This window comes from Cervus canadensis, chromosome 10, assembly GCF_019320065.1.
Source record: "Cervus canadensis isolate Bull #8, Minnesota chromosome 10, ASM1932006v1, whole genome shotgun sequence".
Lineage (NCBI taxonomy): Eukaryota > Metazoa > Chordata > Mammalia > Artiodactyla > Cervidae > Cervus > Cervus canadensis.
The window spans coordinates 51,738,089-51,759,078 of NC_057395.1; the positions used below are offsets into that span (position 1 = coordinate 51,738,089).

Genomic DNA, 20,990 nt, shown 5'->3' on the forward strand with positions numbered 1-20,990 from the left:
TCACTGGGTCTCTGTAGATCAGCCTCTGAGCTCCATTCCCACAGTCACTGGATCACTGTCCTCTGCCTGCCTGGCCTGGCCAGGGCCTGATCAGCATGTGCTGGGTCTTCCCCCATCACAGGCTGCAGTGGGCAGAATAGTGTCCCCGTAAATGGTATGTCAAAGTCCTAATCCCCGGTACCTGCAAATATAACCTTATTTGGAAATAGGGTCTTTGTAGATGTAATTAAGACTCCTGGGATAAGATCATCCTGGATATAAGGTGGGACCGAAAGTCAATGATTGATGTCATTGTAAGAGAAAGGAGATGGTGATTTGAGACACATAGGAAGAAAGGAGGAAAGATGGAGGCAGAGACTGGAGTGATGCAGCCACAAGCCAAAGAACGGAGGGGCCACCAGCAGCTGGAAGGCTCAAGGAAGGAATCTCCCCTTAGAGACTTTGGAGGGAGTATGCTAACATCTTGGTTTTGTACTTCTGGCCTCTACAACTGTGAGAAAATAATTTTCTGATGTTTTAAGTAGCTACATTTGTGGTAATTTGTTATGGCAGTCCTAGCAAGCAATATGCAGGCTCGGAGGCAGATGGCTGAACCACCAACCTGGCTCCCCTGCAAGTCCCTGGCACCAGCCTGTAACTGAGATCTTGCCTCTATGCTTAGAGCCTCTGACTAAAGATCAGTGGGGGGAAACTGCCTTCCTCTGCTCTACTCTAAAGCCTGTTGCAGAAAGCCCACCTGAATCTGAGGACAACCAGTGTGTTCTTTGTAAATACAGTTTCCTTTGCTTGGAAAGCTGGTTCTTCTTTGCTCAGCATCCAGGCTGACTCAGGGGTAGGGACAAAGCACATTGCCCCAGGGGCTCTGAATCTTTATGCTTCAGTGGATGGAGCAAGTAGACAGGCCTTGCCATTTCATCCATAGAATGGGATGCCCGTGGTTTGGATGAATAGCACTGCTTAGAGTGAATCTGGAGTCAGGATGCAGAGGGTCCTGTCTTCCCAGAATGCCTTCCCAACCCTTTATCTCCTGGCTAACTCTTGCTCCCTGTAGATGCTCTTCATGAACTCTCCTCCCTGGCTGGATTAGCAACCCTTTCTCTGTGCTGCTTCAGCCTTCAGGCCTCCCCTACACTGTGCTGATCACCTTGCACTGTCCTCACACTTACCAGATGGTGAGTTCTCTGGGCTCTTCTCTTTCTCCCTTGCCTCTGAATCATGCCTGATACTTAGGAGGTGTTTTTTGTTTTTTTTTTTCTTAGGAGGTGTTTTATATTTCTGGAATACATAAAAGAACCTGGCACAGTGCATGGCACATTGGGGTACTCATGGAAGAGACAGCAGTCTAGCAGAGTGAAGGAGCAGAGGCTCTGAGACTAGACAGAAGCTCCAGTTAGTGCCCTGCTCTTCTAGGCTTTGGAAACTTGGAGAAGCTACTTAACCTCTCTATGATTCAACTTGCTTACCTGTAAGATGGGATATTTATGAATATTAAATGAAACAAGTCATGGGCATTGCTTACCACGATGCTTAACACAATTTAGATACTATTATTTGCCTAGATGTAAAATCACCTGCCCCACAGTGGGCAGTCAATCAACAGTAGGTTATATTATAATTAGATAGTGCAGCCAAGTGTAGAGGAAGAACATCGTTGTGTTCCTTGGCTGAGTCCATTTTTCCTCTCTGCACCTCTGCCTTTCCCTCTGTCAAATAAACGTTATACAAGTGTCTGTCTTACAAGCTTGTGGGAACTTCTTTGTAAGCATTTGTTAAATGAAAGCATTAAGTAACATGTGAACATGGCCAGCCCACAGTCTGCACTCAGCAGTGGTGATTGCAGTTATTGTCATCACACAGCAGGATGTTGATTTCTCTCATGGCCATGGCTGACGCTTAGGACAGAAGGTCCCAAAGACCTTGTATTCTAAGTTCTAGAAACTCCCAGAAGGTGGGACCAGGCGTCAAACTGCGGGACGTGTGAGAGAAGTAGGAGTTGAGAAGAGGCCTTGCCACATACCGCCCCTCTGCTCCCCACCCCGTGACAGTGAAGAGGCCTGAAGAGGAGAAGGTCATCAACGACAAGGGCCATGTTTCCAGGGAAGGAACTAAGGGAATATGGTAGTGTGTGTGTTTACGTGTGCATGTGTGTGCATGTGTGTGCGGGGAGGTGTTTACAGACAGAATCAGTGTTAAAGTTTGGGGTATTTGCAACAAGAAGGAGCTGGCTGGTAAAGGCTGGCAGTGCTACAGAAAGGGGAAGCTGGCATTTCATTCTGGCAGCATTTCATTTCATTCAGCTCTTTACTGAGCTGTGTGTTCCCTGAGCACAGACTAGAGAACTGAAGGAAGACGGCAGCTGGATCATGGCCCGTCAAGAACTCTCGCCTTACCAGCTTCTGAGGGGGACACAGCAGCTGGATGAATCTGGAGGCCACAGCTCTCCAGAATCTGGGGACAGAAATGGTCATGCATCAGAGAGAAGCTATGGGATGGCCAGTGGGGCGGGAGGGGGCCTGCCACAAGAGGGGCCAGTGTCTCAGGAATCAGCAGTGCTGGGCGCTGGCACAGGCGTGAGTCCTGAGGTTTCAGGCCGTAACAGAGTCACCACCTGTCCTCCCAAAGCTTCGGAGTGAGTAAGACAGCAGCACCCGCCTGCCTTCAGGCTTTGAATCCTTGCAGCATGAAGTCAAAGGCATTTCCTCTCTCCTCTCCTCCTTGGCCTAACACTGGAAGACTCACACTGGTGTTCTCAATTTGGCTGCGCATTGGAATTGCCTGGGGTGCTTTTAAAAGTCCCAATGGCTGGGCCACATCCTCTAGAGACTGCAATTCAGTTAGCCTGGGTGCAGTCGGGTTGCTGTGGTAGGTTAAAAAGGCCACATACTTTCTTTGCAACTCTTCTCATCAAGAGGTAGAGTGTACTTCTTGTCCCTATCATCTGGGGTGGTGGTTTATTGTTTGACCAACAGAACGTAGCAAAGGTAAGTTCTAAGTAAAGCCTCAAGAGACCCTGTAGCTTTAGATGTCACCTGATGGGCACACTGGAGGGTGAGAGGCCCAGTCGGCCCAGCAGTCCAATCTGAGGCCCCAGACTAATGTGAGAACCCAGTGGACACCACGTGGAGCAGATGAGCCACCTCAGCTGATAGACTGCCCAAATAGTTGACCCATAGAATCCTGAGCAAAGGGTAACTGTTGTTCAATCTGTATAACTAAGACTGTACCCGAGGTGACTTTGATGTACACCCAGTGCTGCAAACCACCATACTAGAGGGGAGATAGCTCTTATACAGCAGTCTTCTGGGGTCACCGCCCCAGTTTGTGCTCAGAGGAGGGGAGGAGACTAACTCTGATTCAAGTTTGAACTTGAAGTCTTGATTACCCAAACAACATTCTGAACAGGCAGAAATGGCTGAAAAATGCACAGTCAGATCATAGCATCATTAAGGAACCTGTTACTTAATGGGAAAAGGTGACTTTTAAAGTTTAAAGCTGGAGGCAGATGATAAACAGGAGTTACTATTATTATTATTTGGTAGGGCCTACTGCTATGTATCCTAAGTGTTCAATAAATAATACATGTTACTATCATCACTATTATTAGTGATTATTATTATCACATGTCAGAATACTTGACACAGTACATGCAATATATATGTTAAAGGAAATGTAGCTGTTGATATTGTCAGATGTGAGAAATCTATTTAGTAAACAAAGGAAGCTGTTAATATAAGCTAAAGACACTTGGCTCAAAGCATAGAGACAGTGCCCAACCCTTCTGTCACCACCACACCTTATGAGAAAGGGCCTGGCTATGTTGCCCATCTGCAGCAGCCTGGTCACTGGGGAGGCAGATGGAGGCCGCTATGCGCCCTTACCTTCTGGATACTTGTAGAGGCTGGTGATGTCCACGCGGGAGTCGCTGCCCACCGCCTTGGTGCTTATGCACCGCCCGATCTTCTTCGTGTCTGAGTACACACGCTCCCGGCTCTCATCCTCATTCCAGAGCCAGGTGATGTAGTCCGCATTGACCTCCGCAAACACGAAAGGACCATCGTGGGCCAGATGCACGTCGCCCTCGCGGATGGCGGTGACTGAGGCTGGGCCACACCGGAACACCCCTGCGCAGGAGGGGTGGGCGTGAGTATCTCCAGGGGTCAGAAAGCGGGAGTCCGGGACCCACCCGGCTGAGCCCGTACCTTCGCTCTCCTCCTGGGGGGTGGCATCCAGAACCTGCCAACCATTGTAAGAGGGGCCCAGATCCTGCCGGGCAAACCAGCTCTCATTCCAGACATGGAAATTCCTGCCGCAGAGAGAGGATGGGGCAGGGTGGCCTCTGGTGAGCAAGAGAGGTTCCCCAGAGAGGGCAAGTGCCTGCTGCCGGGCAGACCCTGGGCCCTGCTCTGTGGTTGAGTTTGTGAACCGTCATTCAGCTGTATTGATGAATACACATCATTCACACAGGTACAGGCATTTTTATCCCATTTCATTCACTTTATCCCGCTTTATAGATAACTGTTTTTTAATTTTTTTTTTTTTTTTAACAAATTGAGTGTTTATGGCAACCCTTGTCCGTCTCACCTGTTTTCCCACCAGCATTTGCTCACTTCGTGTCTCTTTCTGTCACCTTTTGGTAATTTCTGCAATATTTCAAACTTTTTCATTATTATATTTTTTATAGTGATCTGTAATATTTGATGTTACTAGTACAACTCGCTGAAGGCTCAAATGATAGCATTTAGCAATAAGTATTTTTAAAATAAGGTATGTATATTGTTTTTCAGACATAATGCTATTGCACACTTATTAGACTATAGTGTAAACATAACTTTTATATGCTCTTTTGGATTAAAAAATTCATGTGACTCACTTTATTGTGATATTCACTTTATTGAAGTGGTCTGGAACCTAACTGGCAATAGCTCCAAGGCCTGTATGTATACATAAATGTGTCTATATCTATATCTATACCTATGTCTATATCTATATCTAGATCACCTATATCCATATCCTGTTGTTCAAGGTCCAAAAATACAACAGCAAATAAGATAGAAGTTCCTTGTTCTCATGCAGCTTACATTCTAAGGAAGGAGACAGATAGGAAGACAGGCAAAATTAAGTAAGCAGATAATAAAATAATAAAGTAACAATAAATAAATAAAACAGTAAAGTAACAATAAATGCTGTGAAGAAAGAGAGGAGCTTGAGCTAGAGAATAACTTCTGGAGATCTTCTCTAAGTAAATGACATCTAAGATGGGACTTAGAGAGGAAAGAATTAGTCATAGGATGAGTGAAGGGAACAGTGGTCCAGGCAGAAGGAACAGCATGTGCAAAGGCTCTTGAGACAAGAAAAAACTTAGTGTATTCAGGGAACAGAAAGTATGTGTCTTTGGGCTGTGTCAAGCACTAGGGTAGGTAGGTTTCAGATTATGCAGAGTTCTGTAGGCCTTGGTAGGGACTTTAGGCTTTAAGTTTCCTATGTTAAATATGAGAATATGAGGTTAGGAAAAGTGACACCATTTGCACAAGGTCATACAGTAGGAAGCAGCAGAGAGAAACCCTGATTAGCTTGAGTTGGTGTCTTTTGTCTTTACAGCTGGCCTCCAAACTGTTCTTTGGGAAAATATTATAAAAAGCCTTTGGAAGTAAAAGGGAGAACATGTATAACCTGTATGGCGACAGAGATCCCAATAACAAAAGAATGGCCTGTCCATTCTGCATAAATAAAGAGAAGAATGAAAATGTTTTTGGTGCTATTGCAAAGAGAGGGAGTGAAAAGAACCAAAAACAGGAGAAGAAAAGGGGAGAAGAGAGGCAGAGAGATGGTATGAGGCTGGACACCAGCTTGGGGGGAAGGGGTCCTGGGCATGCTCCCCTGGGGAGCTGAAGGACATCCTAAGAAGAGGGATACTGAGGCTGGCTGTGTTTCTTTCTATACTGTATGCACTTCACTATTCCCCTGCTCTTTAGAAAGTCGGTTTTTCTTGGCAACTTGCACATGTATGAACAGACATTTGGACAAGGTTGTTCATGGACACCTCATTTGTAAAGGCAAATGTTTGGTCTGGCCACATGAGGTGGTTAAATAAGCAATGGTTTTGCTGTCCCGTTGAAAAGCAGGCCAGGTTTGTAATTTCTCTTCCACTCACTAGCTGTGTGGCCTTAGGCAAGTTACTTGATCTCTCTGTGCCTTGATTTTCTCATCTGCAAAACAGAGACAACAATACTACCTTGCTCACAAGGTTGTTTGGAGGAATACATGAACTTGTACACAGGTACGACTTTATTTTTTTAGGCTCCAAAATCACTGCAGATGGTGACTGCAGCCATGAAATTAAAAGATGCTTACTCCTTGGAAGGAAAGTTATGACCAACCTAGATAGCATATTAAAAAGCAGAGACATTACTTTGCCAACAAAGGTCCGTCTATCAAGGCTATGGTTTTTCCAGTGGTCATGTATGGATGTGAGAGTTGGACTGTGAAGAAAGCTGAGTGCCGAAGAATTGATGCTTTTGAACTGTGGTGTTGGAGAAGACTCTTGAGAGTCCCTTGGACTGCAAGGAGATCCAACCAGTCCATTGTAAAGAAGATCAGTCCTGGGTGTTCATTGGAAGGACTGATGCTGAAGCTGAAACTCCAATACTTTGACTACCTGATGTGAAGAGTTGACTCATTGGAAAAGACCCTGATTCTGGGAGGGATTGGGGGCAGGAGGAGAAGGGGACGACAGAGGATGAGATGGCTGGATGGCATCACTGACCCGATGGACATGAGTTTGAGTAAACTCTGGGAGTTGGTGATGGACAGGGAGGCCTGGCATGCTACGATTCATGGGGTCGCAAAGAGTCAGACATGACTGAGTGACTGAACTGAACTGAACTGAATGCCTTGAAGATATAGTGGACTCAGTTCCAGACCACTACAGAGATGTGGATAGCACAATAAGGTGAGTTGCACAAGTATTTTTGGTTTCCCAGTGTGTATAAAAGTTATGCTTGCACTATGCTGTCATCTATTAAGTGTGCAATAGCTTTCTGTCTAAGAAAACAATCTACATACCTTAATGAAGCTGTTGAAAAAATGATGCTGATATATTTGCTTGACACAAGATTGCCACAAACCTTTGATTTGTAGAAAAACGCAATATTTATGAAGCACAGTAAAAAGAAGAGTAATAAAATGAGGTAAGCCTGCATTGCAGCACTTAGAACTGGGCCTGGCATAGACTGTGCTCACTGAGTATGGTGTTGTTAAGTTTAAAACAATATAAAAATAAGGAAACTTTGTATGTACTGATATGGGATTGTTAAATGTAGAGCAAGATGAACAATATTACATTATGTTGCTGATATTAAGTAGGAGGGGGAAGAGGGGGTGCGTGGGGACTGTGCATATGTGTGTCCCTGTATCTGCAGGGCTTCTCTCTGAAGAGATGTAAGAAACTAGTTTCAGCCTTGCATCCAGGAGGATGGGGAGGCTTGAAATGGGTGTGGGAGACTTAAACACTGTAGCCCATTTTGTACCTTTTGAATATTAAAGCACTGAATGTATCTCCTACTTTAAAAAAAATTAAAATGAATTTTGTGAAGCTTTGTGCAAAGAATTTTGTTTGAGCTGAGAGAGGAGCTTGTTTCCCACACAGCATAGTGAACAAGCAGCTGACAGAGAGCAGGAGCAGGCTACAGAGGTGACCCTGAAGAGGCAGTCACGTCCCACGAATCTAGGGGAGGGCTCAGAGTCCTGCAGAGCAGAGACTTGGGGGTACAAGGTCATTCAACCTTGAGCCCCGTTCTTGGCCTCTGAGTTACATGTCCAGAGCCCCCTGTATCTCAGAAGAAGAGTCAGACTGCTGGAGACCAACCCCTCCTCTGCAGGGTGCCTGCCGCCCCTTCCAGAACTGGCTCAGACCCAGTGGATCTGGGCTGCAGATCTGGGTGGGCCACAGGGTGCCCCTGGGACCCAATAGCTGGGGACTCACCACATGCTGTCTTCCGTCAGGTCTTCCAGCGTTCGCCCGAAGGAGTCCACGTACTTGTCCACACTCAGGTTCCTGTCCGTGTCATGGGCCGAGTTAAAGTTGGACACAACCCGCGTCGCGATCCCCAGGCACCTGAGGACTGAGGAGCAGGACACTCACAAGGCTCCAGGACCGGCCGGGACACAGCCTCAGGGAGGGGTGGTCTGGCCCCTCCTAGCAGGCGGCCTGTCTCATGTCTGGCCACAGCCCCCTCCCTGGCTCTGCCAGGGCTGACTCCTGTCTCCAGGCTCAGAAACACCTCCATCTTCTGCACATTCTCCCAGGGGACTTCGAGAGTCACCACTGCCACCCCCATCTGAAGCCAAAAGGACCTTGAAAGCTGTATAATAACCCTTTAATAGCCATAATAGCCCATGAGGACTGGGGGCCCGGGACCACAAGACTCTGTCAAAGGCACTCAATGAGCTTGAGATTCCTCAAAGATCAAAAGTTGCATAAGTGAAGGATCTGGTTTCTCTCTCCATTAACCTATCTAATAAAGATATTTTTGGTGTGGGGGAGGGATTCTTATGAAGATACACGCAGCCAAACGCAGTTGAGTTGACCAGGGGTTGGGGGTCTTCTTCCTTGGGGTACCTGTGCACAGGACTCCAGCGAAGACCCAGCACTGGCCGTACTTGACTGGCTTGAACCTGCCCTTGAACCACTTGTGCAGAATGGCCACGCTGCCTCGCCAGTGCAGGGGGCTGGTGCCGCCGCCGTACTTGCCCTGCCACTGGCCTTGGACCACGCCCCGGTCGTTGTTGCTGTTCACCTGGGCAGAGGAGGCCACCAGTCCACCATCTGGCAGGGCTCCCCCTTTCAGGAACTTCACCACCATAAAATCTCCCACTTTGGGCCACCCATTTATTTGGGGCTACTCCTTTCTTTTAAACTGTCTGAAAATTGGGGCCATCTGCTGTCTTAAAATACTTACCTTTTGGTGCCATTTATCATTTTCAATTACCTTCCTTTGGGATGTTCTATTGTTGGAAATCAAATACAGTTTTTGAGCATTTCTTAAGTGATCTGTTTTTGGGGACTGTTGGTGGTAATAGTTACAGAGACAATTTGTTGTTGTGGTTTTTAGTCACTAAGTCATGTCCAACTCTTTTACAATTCTGTGGATTGTAATCTGTCAGGCTCCTCTGTCCATGGGATTTTCCTGGCAAGAACACTGGAGTGGGTTGCCATTTCTTCTCCAATGGATCTTCTCGACCCAGGGATCAAACTTGCGTCTCCTGCACGCATCTCCTGCACTGCAGGAAGTTTCTTTACTGCTGAGCCAAATGTTTACTATGTGCCAGCCACTGTTCTAAGGGCTTAGTACACACTATATTAATCTTTTAAACCTATGATGTAAATTCTATTATCTTCCTTTTTTTCAGATGAGGAAACTGAGATGCATAGAGGTTAGGGAACTTGCTCAAATGGCACAGAAAGTTAGAAAGAGGTGACCTGCGAGTTCAGGACTTTGACTTGGGAGCCTGTCAAATCCCACAGGCTTGTAATGCTCTACTGTTTGGGACTGTCCCTGCTTTTGATTTTCTGTACTCTGACATCTCTCTGAAATCTTGAGGAACTGAGAATATCAAATATGAAAAAAACAGTTTTTGTCTGTTTTTGGAATCACAGATACCCAGGCACTGACTTTAACAGCTACTTGCTATAGAGAGAGTTAGTAGCCCCTGTGGCTACCTTCTGAGGAGGAAGCACTGGCCTGTAACAGGTTAAAGATGGCACTCTTCCCACAGCAAGGTGGTTCCATGTTCCTTCTCCCTGAATCTGTGACTGCTTTGACCAAGGACCATGGTAGAAGTGATGCTGCGCCTGTTCCCAGGCCTAGGCTTTATGAGACTGGCAGCTTCTATTTCTTTTGAGAATAATCGCTTGGGGAGGCACCAGCTGCCTTGTCTGATTACCCTGAGACTACCATGCTGTGAGGAAGCCCAACTTAGTCACATGGAGGCTCTACAGGGAGAGACAGAGTGATGACTGGCCAGCCCCAGCTCATGCAACCATCCCAGCCCAGGGGCCAGACATGAGAGTGAGCAAGCACCTGGGCTTTCCAGCTCCAGCAGACACGGCATGGAAGAGAACCAAGGAAACACTGGCTGCTGGAACCAATGCCCTAGATGTGTAGCCCCCACAAACCATCCCGGACATCTTCAGGCACTCAGACACCCCAGCTGAAGCATCTTGGAACAGAGATGTTCTGTCTTCCCAGTGCCCTGCCGAAGTCACTGATTTGCAAAATTGTCAGCATAGTAAATGGCTGTTTTATAGCACTGAGTTTTGGGGTGGTTTTATATGCACCAAGAGAGAATTAAAACAAGAGGTGACAGGAAAAATCTTAGGGTTGTTCCTGGGGTTTGGCCTGGGGACCTACGAAGGCAGGGATGGTGGGGCTCCTCACCATGGCGCTGACAGCTCTGGTGACGTAGACAGGGTCATGACGGTGGGACACGTCAGTGGCTGGGTTGTCTTGGTAACTAGGGGTTCGGTCCAGGATGGAGAGGCAGATGTTCAGGATGTCCTCCTCAAACTGTCCCCAGAGAGGCTGCTCTTAGAGGTCAGAGTCACACCCACACTTCAGACCCTCTCACAACCTCCCCCAGTCATTTGTGTTGTGCAAGGGAGCTTTGCCTACACTTCCTGCCCCCCATCCCACTCCAGGGACACCACAGAGGATTCCCAAGTCTCAAAAACCCTCCTTCAAAGAGTTACCAGGAACCAGATGTTCAGCCATAATCACCTTTTTCCCCATGATTTTTTAAAATACACTTGAGTTAGTTGATAACATTTAAGAACCGGGAGGTTTTTCACATACAAATTAAGATTTCTGGTCTTTGAAAATTTGGAAAGTCTGGGAACCCTGGGCTGATTTTCCCACGTGTTGAGATGGCGTTACCCCTTAGGTGGAATTAAACCTTCTGGTATGTCATCCCTGCCCAGTCCCTGATCCCTCAATGCTTTCAACCCCTGCCCCTCAGCCTGAGAGTCAAGGTTCTCTACTTACCTGGAGCCACCTCAGACCTAATGAGTCAGCAACTTGTTGGGGAGGCACATGGATCCCAGCCACCTGAATGTTTTAATGAGCCCTCCATGTCCTTCCTGTCCACACTGAAGATTGAGAGCCCCCAGTCTAAGCTATTTATGTATACCCAATCTACCTCCCCTTCCCAAGGACCCAGTGCAGGCCCTGGTACAACTAACAGTAGAGACTGGATAAGTGGGCTTGGTCTAAGAGTCGGTCTAGCTTGTACCTCTTGGGAAGAAGAGGACACACAGGACTCCTGCACTGACTCTTCTCAGGTCCCCAGCCCTCCTTCTGCCTCTCATGCCTCTCACCCCCCTTCTGGTCTGGGCCCCTGGAGACCTGCCCGAAGTTCCAGCCTTGGGCTCGGATGCGCTTCTCCACACCCCGGAAGATGATGCCGCTGTCGTTGAGCACATACTCTTGTCTCTCTTCCTCTGAGTCCAGGAACACATCATCCTCTGAAAGGCAGTGGTCAGGCCTGGTGTGAGGGATGGGAAGGTGGAGCCCTGGCCTCACTGGCCTGGGGAAGGGGCTACATCAGGCATCAGCTGCAGGATGGTACCTAGAGACAGCTGGAACAGGAGCAGGCAAGAGGGGCTTGCCAACTCCCAGGTTGCCCCCTGGCCAGGCCCTATTCCACCTGGCTGGTCTTTCCTCAGGCAGGGACCAACCCCACCCCAGGCCCAGATGGAAGGAATTTAGGAGTCCGGATGTCTTTGGATAACCTGACTTAATGCCAATTAAATATTAATAAGAATTGTTATTCAAGTTACTGCCTACTGACTTAACCCTTAATAAGAGTAGTGACCCCAGTACCCCTTATGATATACCGTGCATACTACAAGCATTAGCTCTATGGATTCTCACCATAACCCTAGTAGGTAGACACAGTTATTATTCCCATATTACAGATGAGGAAACCGAGACTCACAGAGGGCAGCAACTTAGCAAAGCTGGGGCTAAACCAAGGCTGTCTGATGGCTAAAGCCTGGTACTTACCCACTTTTAGGTCTTTCCTGTCATTAAGCCCATCTTTGCCCCCTGGCCTCCACACGCTAATTCCTGTCCCTCTGGCACAGCAGCTTTGGAGCATCTGCTACCAGCTTCCTCTGCCCAGGCCTGCCCCCACCTGGGCTCCAGGCTCTTGCCAGCCCTTAAACTCATCCCCCTGTCCCCTAACCTGCCTCCCAGACTTCCCTGAAGGACAGTTTCTGGGAAAACCTCAGCCTCAGACTCAGGAGCTCCTACCTGGGCACCATGGGTTGAAAAGGAGAATAAACTCGCCCAGCTTCCGGTCACTCTGTTTGCGGCGAGAGGAAACCCTGGCGCTCAGCTGGTAACGGCCAATGATGGCATTGGGAGGGCTGGCAAGGCTGAAGGTCACGGAGTTCTCTGTCTGAGCCTCCTTCACTGCCATCCAGGTGTCAGCCCGCTCCAGCTCAGACGTCTGGAACACGGCTTTGGTGCGGAGGGCCTCAGAAGCCTGGGGTCCTGGCAGAGAGGAGAGGGAATCAAGAGAGTCAGTCAGCTCCAGGAAGCTCAGCTCTGGAGAAATGGAAAAGCCACAGGCCCGGAAGGCCAACCTTCAGCACCTGAACTGCTGGACACTGCTATGGGGAAGGACCTGACCAAGATGCAGGAGGGCCAGGGGCAGAGTGGAGTCCACGCTGGCTGCCCTTACTCCTGCCCACTTCCCCGATCAAGGAGGAAGTGACAAGCCTCTCTGAAACCAAAGATGCTTGAGGAACTTCCATACCCTCCCAGAACCCTGGATTTCTTGGTGTGCGTAGAATTCCAGAGTTGTCATCTCACCTGTCCTATTGCCTGCTGGCAGCACCTTCCAACCATCCCCAGAAAGCTCAAACCACCTAATAGGGACTTGTTTTCTGCAAAGTCTGGGCTGATGACCACAGGGTTTCGAGTTGCTGGTCACCAGACCCATCTTTAAGACTGCAGATTAGCAGCAGAATGCACTGACCAGTCAGGTACCTGTCTCCACGGTGAAGATGACTGTCTCCTCGCTCTCCAGCGGTCTGTTCAGCTCCAGTGTGAAGGTGAACCTCTGGCCCCTGCGGACCACCAGCTCAGAGCCGGGGTACTCCTGGGTGTGGTGTGCCGTGCCGTTGCTCAGCTGCTGCCAGTCCACCTCAGTGACTCTGATCCCTGGGCAGGGAGAGCACAGGGAGATGGGACCCAGCTCTTGAACATTTCCCATTCACGCCTGGCTCACCTTCCGAGAGCTTCAGCCTGCCTGTCATTTGCTCTTGGAGTCACTATTTACCAGGTACAGTAGTTTCTGGTAAATTGTGTACCAGAAGTAGTTATTCTCGGTTGTTCCATAGTGAGTTGGGTTGTTGTCCACTGGGTTAAGCTCTGAACTAGCCAGTACTGAACCCTTGTTCCCCATGTGAAAATACAGGGCTTGGTTCCTGTGAGCCTCTGGTCACAACTTTTTCATCAACTGAACAAAACATAAACTTGTTTTATGTGTTTCTGTTTAAACACACCTTATTTAGTAAATTGTTGATTCATTAATATTGAACTCATGGACAACAGCACTGGAATTAATGCCTGAACAAAGCTGATCCAACACATGTGTTTTCTCCATAAGGCACGTCACACCTTCCTGAGCTTAGGAATACTGGACAGCACTTCAGAGCTAAACTTGGAATCATTTTAAACAGCAAAAATCAGCAACAAAAGGGACAAAAATGCAAATTACATAGCATCAGATAGACCATGAAAGCCACTTGTCTGAGAGCTGAAAAAGCAAGGCAGAGTGTGCTCATCTCTGGAAGGTACTCAATGAACATGTCTAGGATGAATGAAGATATCAGGGCCAAGGGAAGTGAAGCCACTTTCCAAAGGGCACACAGTCAGGCTAAGGCCAGAGTTGAATCTGTGAGCTGGTTTCCTACTTTTGACCACTGGTCCACTGGCTTTCACACTGTTTCCTTCATGACCCATTGAAGAAATAGTGTTACCTGTTGCCCCAGTGCCTGCAAACACGTTCTGCTGCTGCTAAGTCACTTCAGTCGTGTCCGACTCTGTGTGACCCCATAGACGGCAGCCCACCAGGCTCCTCTGTCTGTGGGATTCTCCAGGCAAGAATACTGGAGTGGGTTGCCATTTCCTTCTCCAATAAACATGTTCAGATATAGATAAATTGGAAGTTTCACTAATATTTTCCCTTATTTATTATGATGAGTAATGAACGCTGAAATTTTATGTCCTTTTCTGTCAAAGCTCTTGAGCCACAGACCACCAGGGACACAGTAGAAGTTGAACTAGTCTCGTGGCGGTGAGCTCCAACTCCCTGGGGAACCAGGAAGCGCTCAGAAAGGGGGTCCTGGAGAGGGGTTACTGTGGGATTTGGGTTGTTTTCAGGTGGTTTTGGTGACAGTTGAAGGAAGCAGGGCTTTGATCTCGACTGGATGCTGTCAGGAAGCAAGACAAGTCTACGTTTATCTTAATTATTCTTATGTAGAGTGGAGGCTGACGCTGTCAGCGGTGGAGTGGCAGCATTCATTAGCCAGAATACAGGGGTGTTTACTCATTCTAGGGTGTGGACAATGTTCGTGGTCTCTGGTTTCACACAGGATTATGGAGTGCTCTTTTTTGTCTTGACCTGTCACGGCCGCATTACATTGATGGTGTTGGTGTTCTCTGAAATTGCTCATATTCAACAGAGAACACCGTGGCCAGCTCTCAACTTCACTGAAGCCTGACTGACATGCTAGGCTGGTTCTTGGATTCCATGGCTGCTTTTCTCTTTTGATTTTTTGTCCTTTTAAAAAGTTGACTTTGCTACTTATTTGACTCCTGGCCCACGATGGGTACCTTCTGCTGTTTGGCAAACACTTTGTGACTGTCACAGTCACCTTGTACATCCTGGGCTCCCTCTACTTAGATTTCAAACTCGGCTACACATTGGACACCTGAGAAGCGGGACCAATTTGCTCTCTGGGTCCCTTCTTTAATTAATCCAAAGAGTTTCTCGGGCATTGAAATCTGAAGAATCTCTTCAAAAGTTTGCAATTGCAATCTTGGTTGAGAATCACTGGTCTAGAGCCCAGAATCTCATAGACTGAGGACTTCTGAGAGAAGAGTCCTCCTCTATCCTCTGACACTCAGCATCAGTGGCACAGGGAATATCACTAAAGAAAGATGGGGCCTTGCTCTTGAAGCAGCTTAAGTTTAATCCTCTTTATAAAGAGCCATTTCTAGTGGGAGTAGTTCAGGGGGTGGCACTGCCCATGGAAGATTTTTGGATATTTGGATAAACTTTGTTTGATTTTTGCAATGATGGCTTTTAGTGAAGAGAGACAGGATGTCAGACACCTGAAGTGCCAAGACTAGGACAGTCATTGCAAGTCCCATGCATCATTCAACTGCCTCGTTGGATATACCTATGGAGAAACCTGTTTATTAATATCTGAGCCCAAAATCCAACTCTGTTTTCCATGTATATATTAAGTAAGTTTTGGTTTAAAATTTGCTGAATTCATTAGAATGCAACTATTGTGTCAATTGAAAATTGCTCTTTATATTCTTTGGAACTTTCCCAAATTCTTCATTCTAATTTTGGAAAGTCCTGACACAAATGTCAGTGCTGTGTGCATTGAGTCCCCACACCAGACCACAGAGGTGAGTCTAACTTGTTGCTGTTGAGTCCACGGTGCTCCAACACACAAGGTAGCATCTGACCCCACCTCATGTCTTCCGGTTAAGTGTGAACAAGCATTTAAATAGCTAGAAATTCATTTCGTTTACCTTTTATAGTTAGGTTATAATTTTTTTGAAAAGTGATGCATGAGGAAGGTAATATTCATCAGTTTAACTTCAGGGCAATGAAGGGACATTCTAAAATATTTATAATAATAGGAGGGTATTAGGGACAAGAGAGTTGATGTTTTCAATATCTGCTGCTGCTTAATAAATCAGCTCATAGCTCAGCAGCCCTTTGAAAACAATAGCCATGTATTACCTGTCATGGTTTCTGTGGGTCGGGAATTCAGGATAGGCTCAGGCAGCCAGTTCTTGCTTGGAGTCCCTTGTGCAGATGCAATCGCTAGTCAGCCAGGGCTGCATTCATCTGAAGGCTTGACTGGGGCCAGAGGAGCCACTTCGACAGTGGCTCCCTCACATAGCTGGGCAATTGGTGCGGGATGTAGGCTGGGGCCTTTGCCTCCTTTCCTCACGGGCTTCCCCACGGCACCATGGAGTGTCCTCACGGCACCTGCTTCACCCTGAGCAGGTGCCCGAGAAACCGAGGTGGAAGCTGCGATCTCCTTTATAACCTAACCTTAGGAGTTGCACATTGTCACCTCTGCCGTACACTGTTACAAAGGTCTGCCCAGGCTCAAGGGGATGGAACACACCCTACCCCTTGATGAAAATGGGTCTATGTTACGTTAGAAGAACATGTGAGATGAGATGTATATTGATATGACCATCCTGTAAACACAATCTGCTACAGTTGAGGAGCACTGAAGTAATATCAAATATTCTCTGCTGAAGGGTGCCTGCCACAAGACTCTTGACTTTATTTTATTTGGTGCCTAGCATATAGCAAATGCTCAGTAATTGTTGACTAGACTATTGGATAGCTTTTATTTGCTAAAATTTTCCATGAACCAAGCACTTTTCTAAATGTTTTATAAATATTAGTTGATTTTATCTTTGTCAAACTTATGGAGGAGGTATTATTATTACTATTCTGACTCCACAGATAAAGAAACTGAGGCCCACAGTCACACAGTCTATTAGTGATGGAGCTGCAAATCTGGCTTCTGAGTCTGGGCTAAGTTGCCTTTAGCTTTGACCCCAAAGGAATCACAAATCCAGAAGCCCCAGACTCCAAAACACAACATAGTCTTGGACCATGCAAATCAGAGTGGTGGCTTGTCTGGGCCAAGGTCTGGAGAGAGCCAACTAAAGTACTTGGCTTTTTAAAGACTTTAGGATCTTCATTTAACCTTTTGGTTAGGGAAGTGACAGATTGTTTCCAAGTATTATCTCCCACCCCACATACTCTTTTTAAGATGACATTGATCCTCTTCTCATCAAGGAGGGAGGACTTGTGGCTAAAGTAGAGTTACAACATGCAGACTTCTAAGGCTAGATCATAAAAGCTGATATAGCTTCTGCACGAATCCCTCGAGTTCCCTTGATCTTGGAACTTAATGACCATACCATTAGGAAGACCAAATGGCCCTTGGAGAAGCCCAAGTGGAGAGAAACCAAGGAACCTATTCCCCACCCCTCTCCCATTTTCCCATTTCTGAGTCCTAGAGTAGCAAACCTTAGAGTCATTAAGACTAGGGTTAAAATCCTAGGTATGCACTTGCTTACTGTGTGTTCTTCAGCATGGGTTAACTTCTCTCTTCCATAAAATGGGTATGATAATGGATTTGTCTCGGTTTCAATAATGAGGTTGAATAAGATGAAGTGTGACCAGAACTCAGTACATAGGAGGCGCTCATTAAATGTCCATTTTGTTCCTCCTCCTGTTACATGACGTGATGGTTAATTTTATGTATCAACTTGGCTGGGCTGTAGTGCTTAGATATTTAGTCAAACATTATTCTAGATGTTTCTGTGAAGGTGTTTTTTTGGATGGGATTAACTTTTAAATAGGACTTCCCTGATGGCTCAGACGGTAAGGCATCTGTCTACAATGAGGGAGACCTGGGTTCGATCCCTGGGTCGGGAGGATTCCCCGGAGAAGGAAATGGCAACCCACTCCAGTACTCTTGCCTAGAAAATCTCATGGACGGAGGAGCCTGATAAAGCACATTATCTTCTACTATGTAGGTGGGCCTCATCCAATCAGTTGACAGCCTCAATAGAACAAAGACTGACCTCCCCTGAGCACAGAGGAATTCTACCAACAGACTACCTTTGGACTTGAACTGAAAGTCTTCTCCAAGTCTTCAGCCTACCAAATTTTGGACTTGCCAGTCTCCCTAAATATGCAAGCTAATAATTCCTTAAAGCAAATTTCTCTCTCTCTCATACACACACACACACACACACACACACACACACCTGTAGTCCTCTTTCTCTGGAGAACCCTGACCAATACACAGGGTGAGTTTGGGATACTGTATTTTTCAAAGATGGTTTCACTTATTTATATAGATGATACATGGATAGATTCTAGCCTACATGCTTTTCTTATAATGTGATTGAAATGTCTTCCACTGAAGGATGATGTCTATGTTCTCTCATTGATTCTGACAATATATATGGCAAAATATGAATACCATGTGCTTCTAACACTAAGATGTAAACAGGATACAGCTTCTGCCTGGCTATTTTTCTCTCAAGACAAGCACCTTTGTACCCCTGAATTTTAACTATCTATCTGTCTAATAAGTTGCTGCTGCTGCTGAGTCGCTTCAGTTGTGCCCCACGCTGTGCGATCCTATAGATGGTAGCCCACCAGGCTCCTCGGTCCCTGGGATTCTCCAGGCAAGAACACTGGAGTGGGTTGCCATTTCCTTCTCCAATTCATGAAAATGAAAAGTGAAAGTGAAGTCGCTCAGTCGTGTCCGACTCTGAGCGATCCCATGGACTGCAACCCACCAGGCTCCTCCATCCATGGGATTCTCCAGGCAAGAGTACTGGAGTGAGGTGCCATTGCCTTCTCTCTAATAAGCTGCAGCAACATGAAAACCCCCGTGATGGAGAGGCCACAAGGAAAGACCAAGATGTACATGTCTGAGGAACCTGACAACAAGACATAGGCAAGAAGAAGCCTTTGGATGGTTCTGCCCCAGCCATGGTTGGGCTGCAGTGATGGGGAGACCCCAGGCAGGAGCTGCCTGTCTGAGCCAAGTCCAGTGTCATAACTTCAAGTGATAATGATGACAAATGACTGGTATTGTTTTAAGCCAGTGTCTTGGGGTGATTTTTTTATACCACCACAGCAAGAAAGAATTTCAGAAATTATACCAGCTTTCTCTACTTCAAGAGGTGGAGAGAGAAAGTCAGCTTAGAACAGATTTTATCTGGAATAAATTCCCTTGAGTGACTTCCATTACTTACATCTGTCTTTGGGCACCAGGTACCCAATTTCTGGGGTAAGGCATACAGATCCTGTGTGGCCTGGCAAAGATGGCTCCTCTAAGTCCTGCTTGGTATATGAAACTAGACAAGTTGCAGGTACATCTACTATAAGGAGGATCTCAGGAAGAGAAGAATCGAGGTCCCTAAGCTCTTGCCTTTTGAGGTTCAATATTACTGGAAGTTTTTTGATAAAATGAACTTGTCTTGATTGAGGTTGGCAGCTGATATTGCCCAGGTTTACATCTCTACTCTGACTTCTTTGAAATCCAAACAATATATCAATCTTCTGCTTGCAGTCTCCATTTGGTGGTCTTATAGGCAAATCCAATCTAATGTGCTCAAAGCGGAACTCTTGATTTCTTCCTCCCTGACCCCCAAATCCATGCTGTCATGAATCTTGGTAGACAACACCCCATCTGCCCTGATGCTCAGGCCCAAACCAAAGAATCTTCTTTGATTCCCCTTTGCTCTCACATCCCTTATCCAAATCACCATCAAGCTCAAATGGCACCACTTCCAAAGGTGTGTTCTCAGTTATGTCTGACTCTTTTGCAACCTCATCGACTATAGCCTGCCAACTTCCTCTGTCCATAGAATTTTCCAAGAAAGAATACTATAGTGGGTTGCCATTTCCTTCTCCAGGGGATCTTCCTCACCCCGGGATCGAACCTGTGTCTCCTGCATCTCCTTCACTGACTGGCAGATTCTTTATCACTCCACTGCATACCTCAATGGCTCAGTGCATAAAGAAGCTGCCGGCAATGTAGGAAACACAGGAGATGTGGGGTCAATCCCTGGGTGAGGAAGATCCCCTGAAGTAGGAAATGGCAACCCACGCCAGTATTGTTACTTGGAAAATTTCATGGACAGAGGAGCCTGGTACTGTCCATGGGGTTGCAAAAGAGTCAGACATGACTGTAGCCAGTGACTGTAACTCACCACCTCTAAAACCTGCCCCCAGTCCATCACAGGTCTCCTTCTCCACCACTAGCCTGGGCCAAGCTACCTGATGTCTCTCTTGTCTAGATGGCACCAGCCTTCTAATTGCTATCTACTTGTGAACAGCTGGGCTGGTGCTACCGTCTCAAACTCAGGCCTGGAACTCATAGAAAAGGCTACTGTTGCTTGACCTCAGCTGGCAGGCCTAGACTGACATCATGTTTGGGGGAATGACTGAACATGAGAAGGGAACTTACATACTGACATGTGTCCCAGTTTGAGAGCTCCTGCAGGCACCACTGTGGTGAGTGAGTGAGGACTGTGCAGGACCAGTGTTTAACACAAACCCCATGAGTCAGGAAGCCACTAGCTTCCCTGGTAGCTCAGATGGTAAAGCGTCTGCCTACAATGCAGGGGGTTCGATCCCGGGTCGGGAAGTGCGGGGAGCGGCTTGAAAGAGCTGACTCTGGGAGCTGCCTTGATTGATTATCAAGGGTCTGTTCGCAGACATAGCTCTCTGTCCCGCCACCCCTCTGGAATTTACTATCCGAGTTAACTCCTAACAGACCATTAGTGAGCCTTGAATGCACACAAGGTGCAGATAGATTGCTTTGCACGACTGCCCTTAAGATAAGTAGGATGCCTTTGGCGCCATGAGAGAGCTCTGGTGATTGTTATCTTAAAGATGATGTACATGGGGAAGAATTTTCTTTGGGATGCCTCTCTTCTTGGTTTAGTATATATGTAACCCTGAGAAATAAAGAATCATCGTTGACTGCAGCGATCCTCTCGACCCCATCTGTTCTGTCTCTTTATTTCTTAGCCTAAAGGAACGCGTAGTGTTGCTCGCTGAAATCTTCTGGCTGGCCCGGCAAGTGGCGCCCAACAGCGTGGAGCTCAACAAAAATTCCTTGCGGC

General features: G+C 47.0%; 1 protein-coding gene and 1 long non-coding RNA gene across 3 annotated transcripts in view; one reads left to right on the forward strand and one right to left on the reverse strand.

The window, feature by feature from the left end:
• TGM6 (transglutaminase 6) overlaps window positions 1-20,990 on the reverse strand; it is a 45,482-nt gene that overhangs the window by 13,283 nt on the left and 11,209 nt on the right. The window contains exons 2-9 of one of the 2 annotated variants that reach the window (XM_043480257.1): window positions 13,050-13,223; window positions 12,309-12,551; window positions 11,400-11,518; window positions 10,437-10,565; window positions 8,618-8,795; window positions 7,982-8,120; window positions 4,200-4,303; window positions 3,879-4,121 (exon numbers count right to left, since the gene is read on the reverse strand). In XM_043480257.1, the coding sequence (XP_043336192.1) occupies window positions 3,879-4,121; window positions 4,200-4,303; window positions 7,982-8,120; window positions 8,618-8,795; window positions 10,437-10,565; window positions 11,400-11,518; window positions 12,309-12,551; window positions 13,050-13,223 (1,329 nt within the window). The remainder of the gene's footprint in view (window positions 1-3,878; window positions 4,122-4,199; window positions 4,304-7,981; window positions 8,121-8,617; window positions 8,796-10,436; window positions 10,566-11,399; window positions 11,519-12,308; window positions 12,552-13,049; window positions 13,224-20,990) is intronic. The other variant, XM_043480258.1, reaches the window with a different exon arrangement.
• Window positions 709-20,749, forward strand: LOC122448718. The gene is made up of 3 exons (XR_006271730.1): window positions 709-720; window positions 1,391-1,393; window positions 20,511-20,749. It is a non-coding gene; the product is annotated as an uncharacterized LOC122448718 (long non-coding RNA).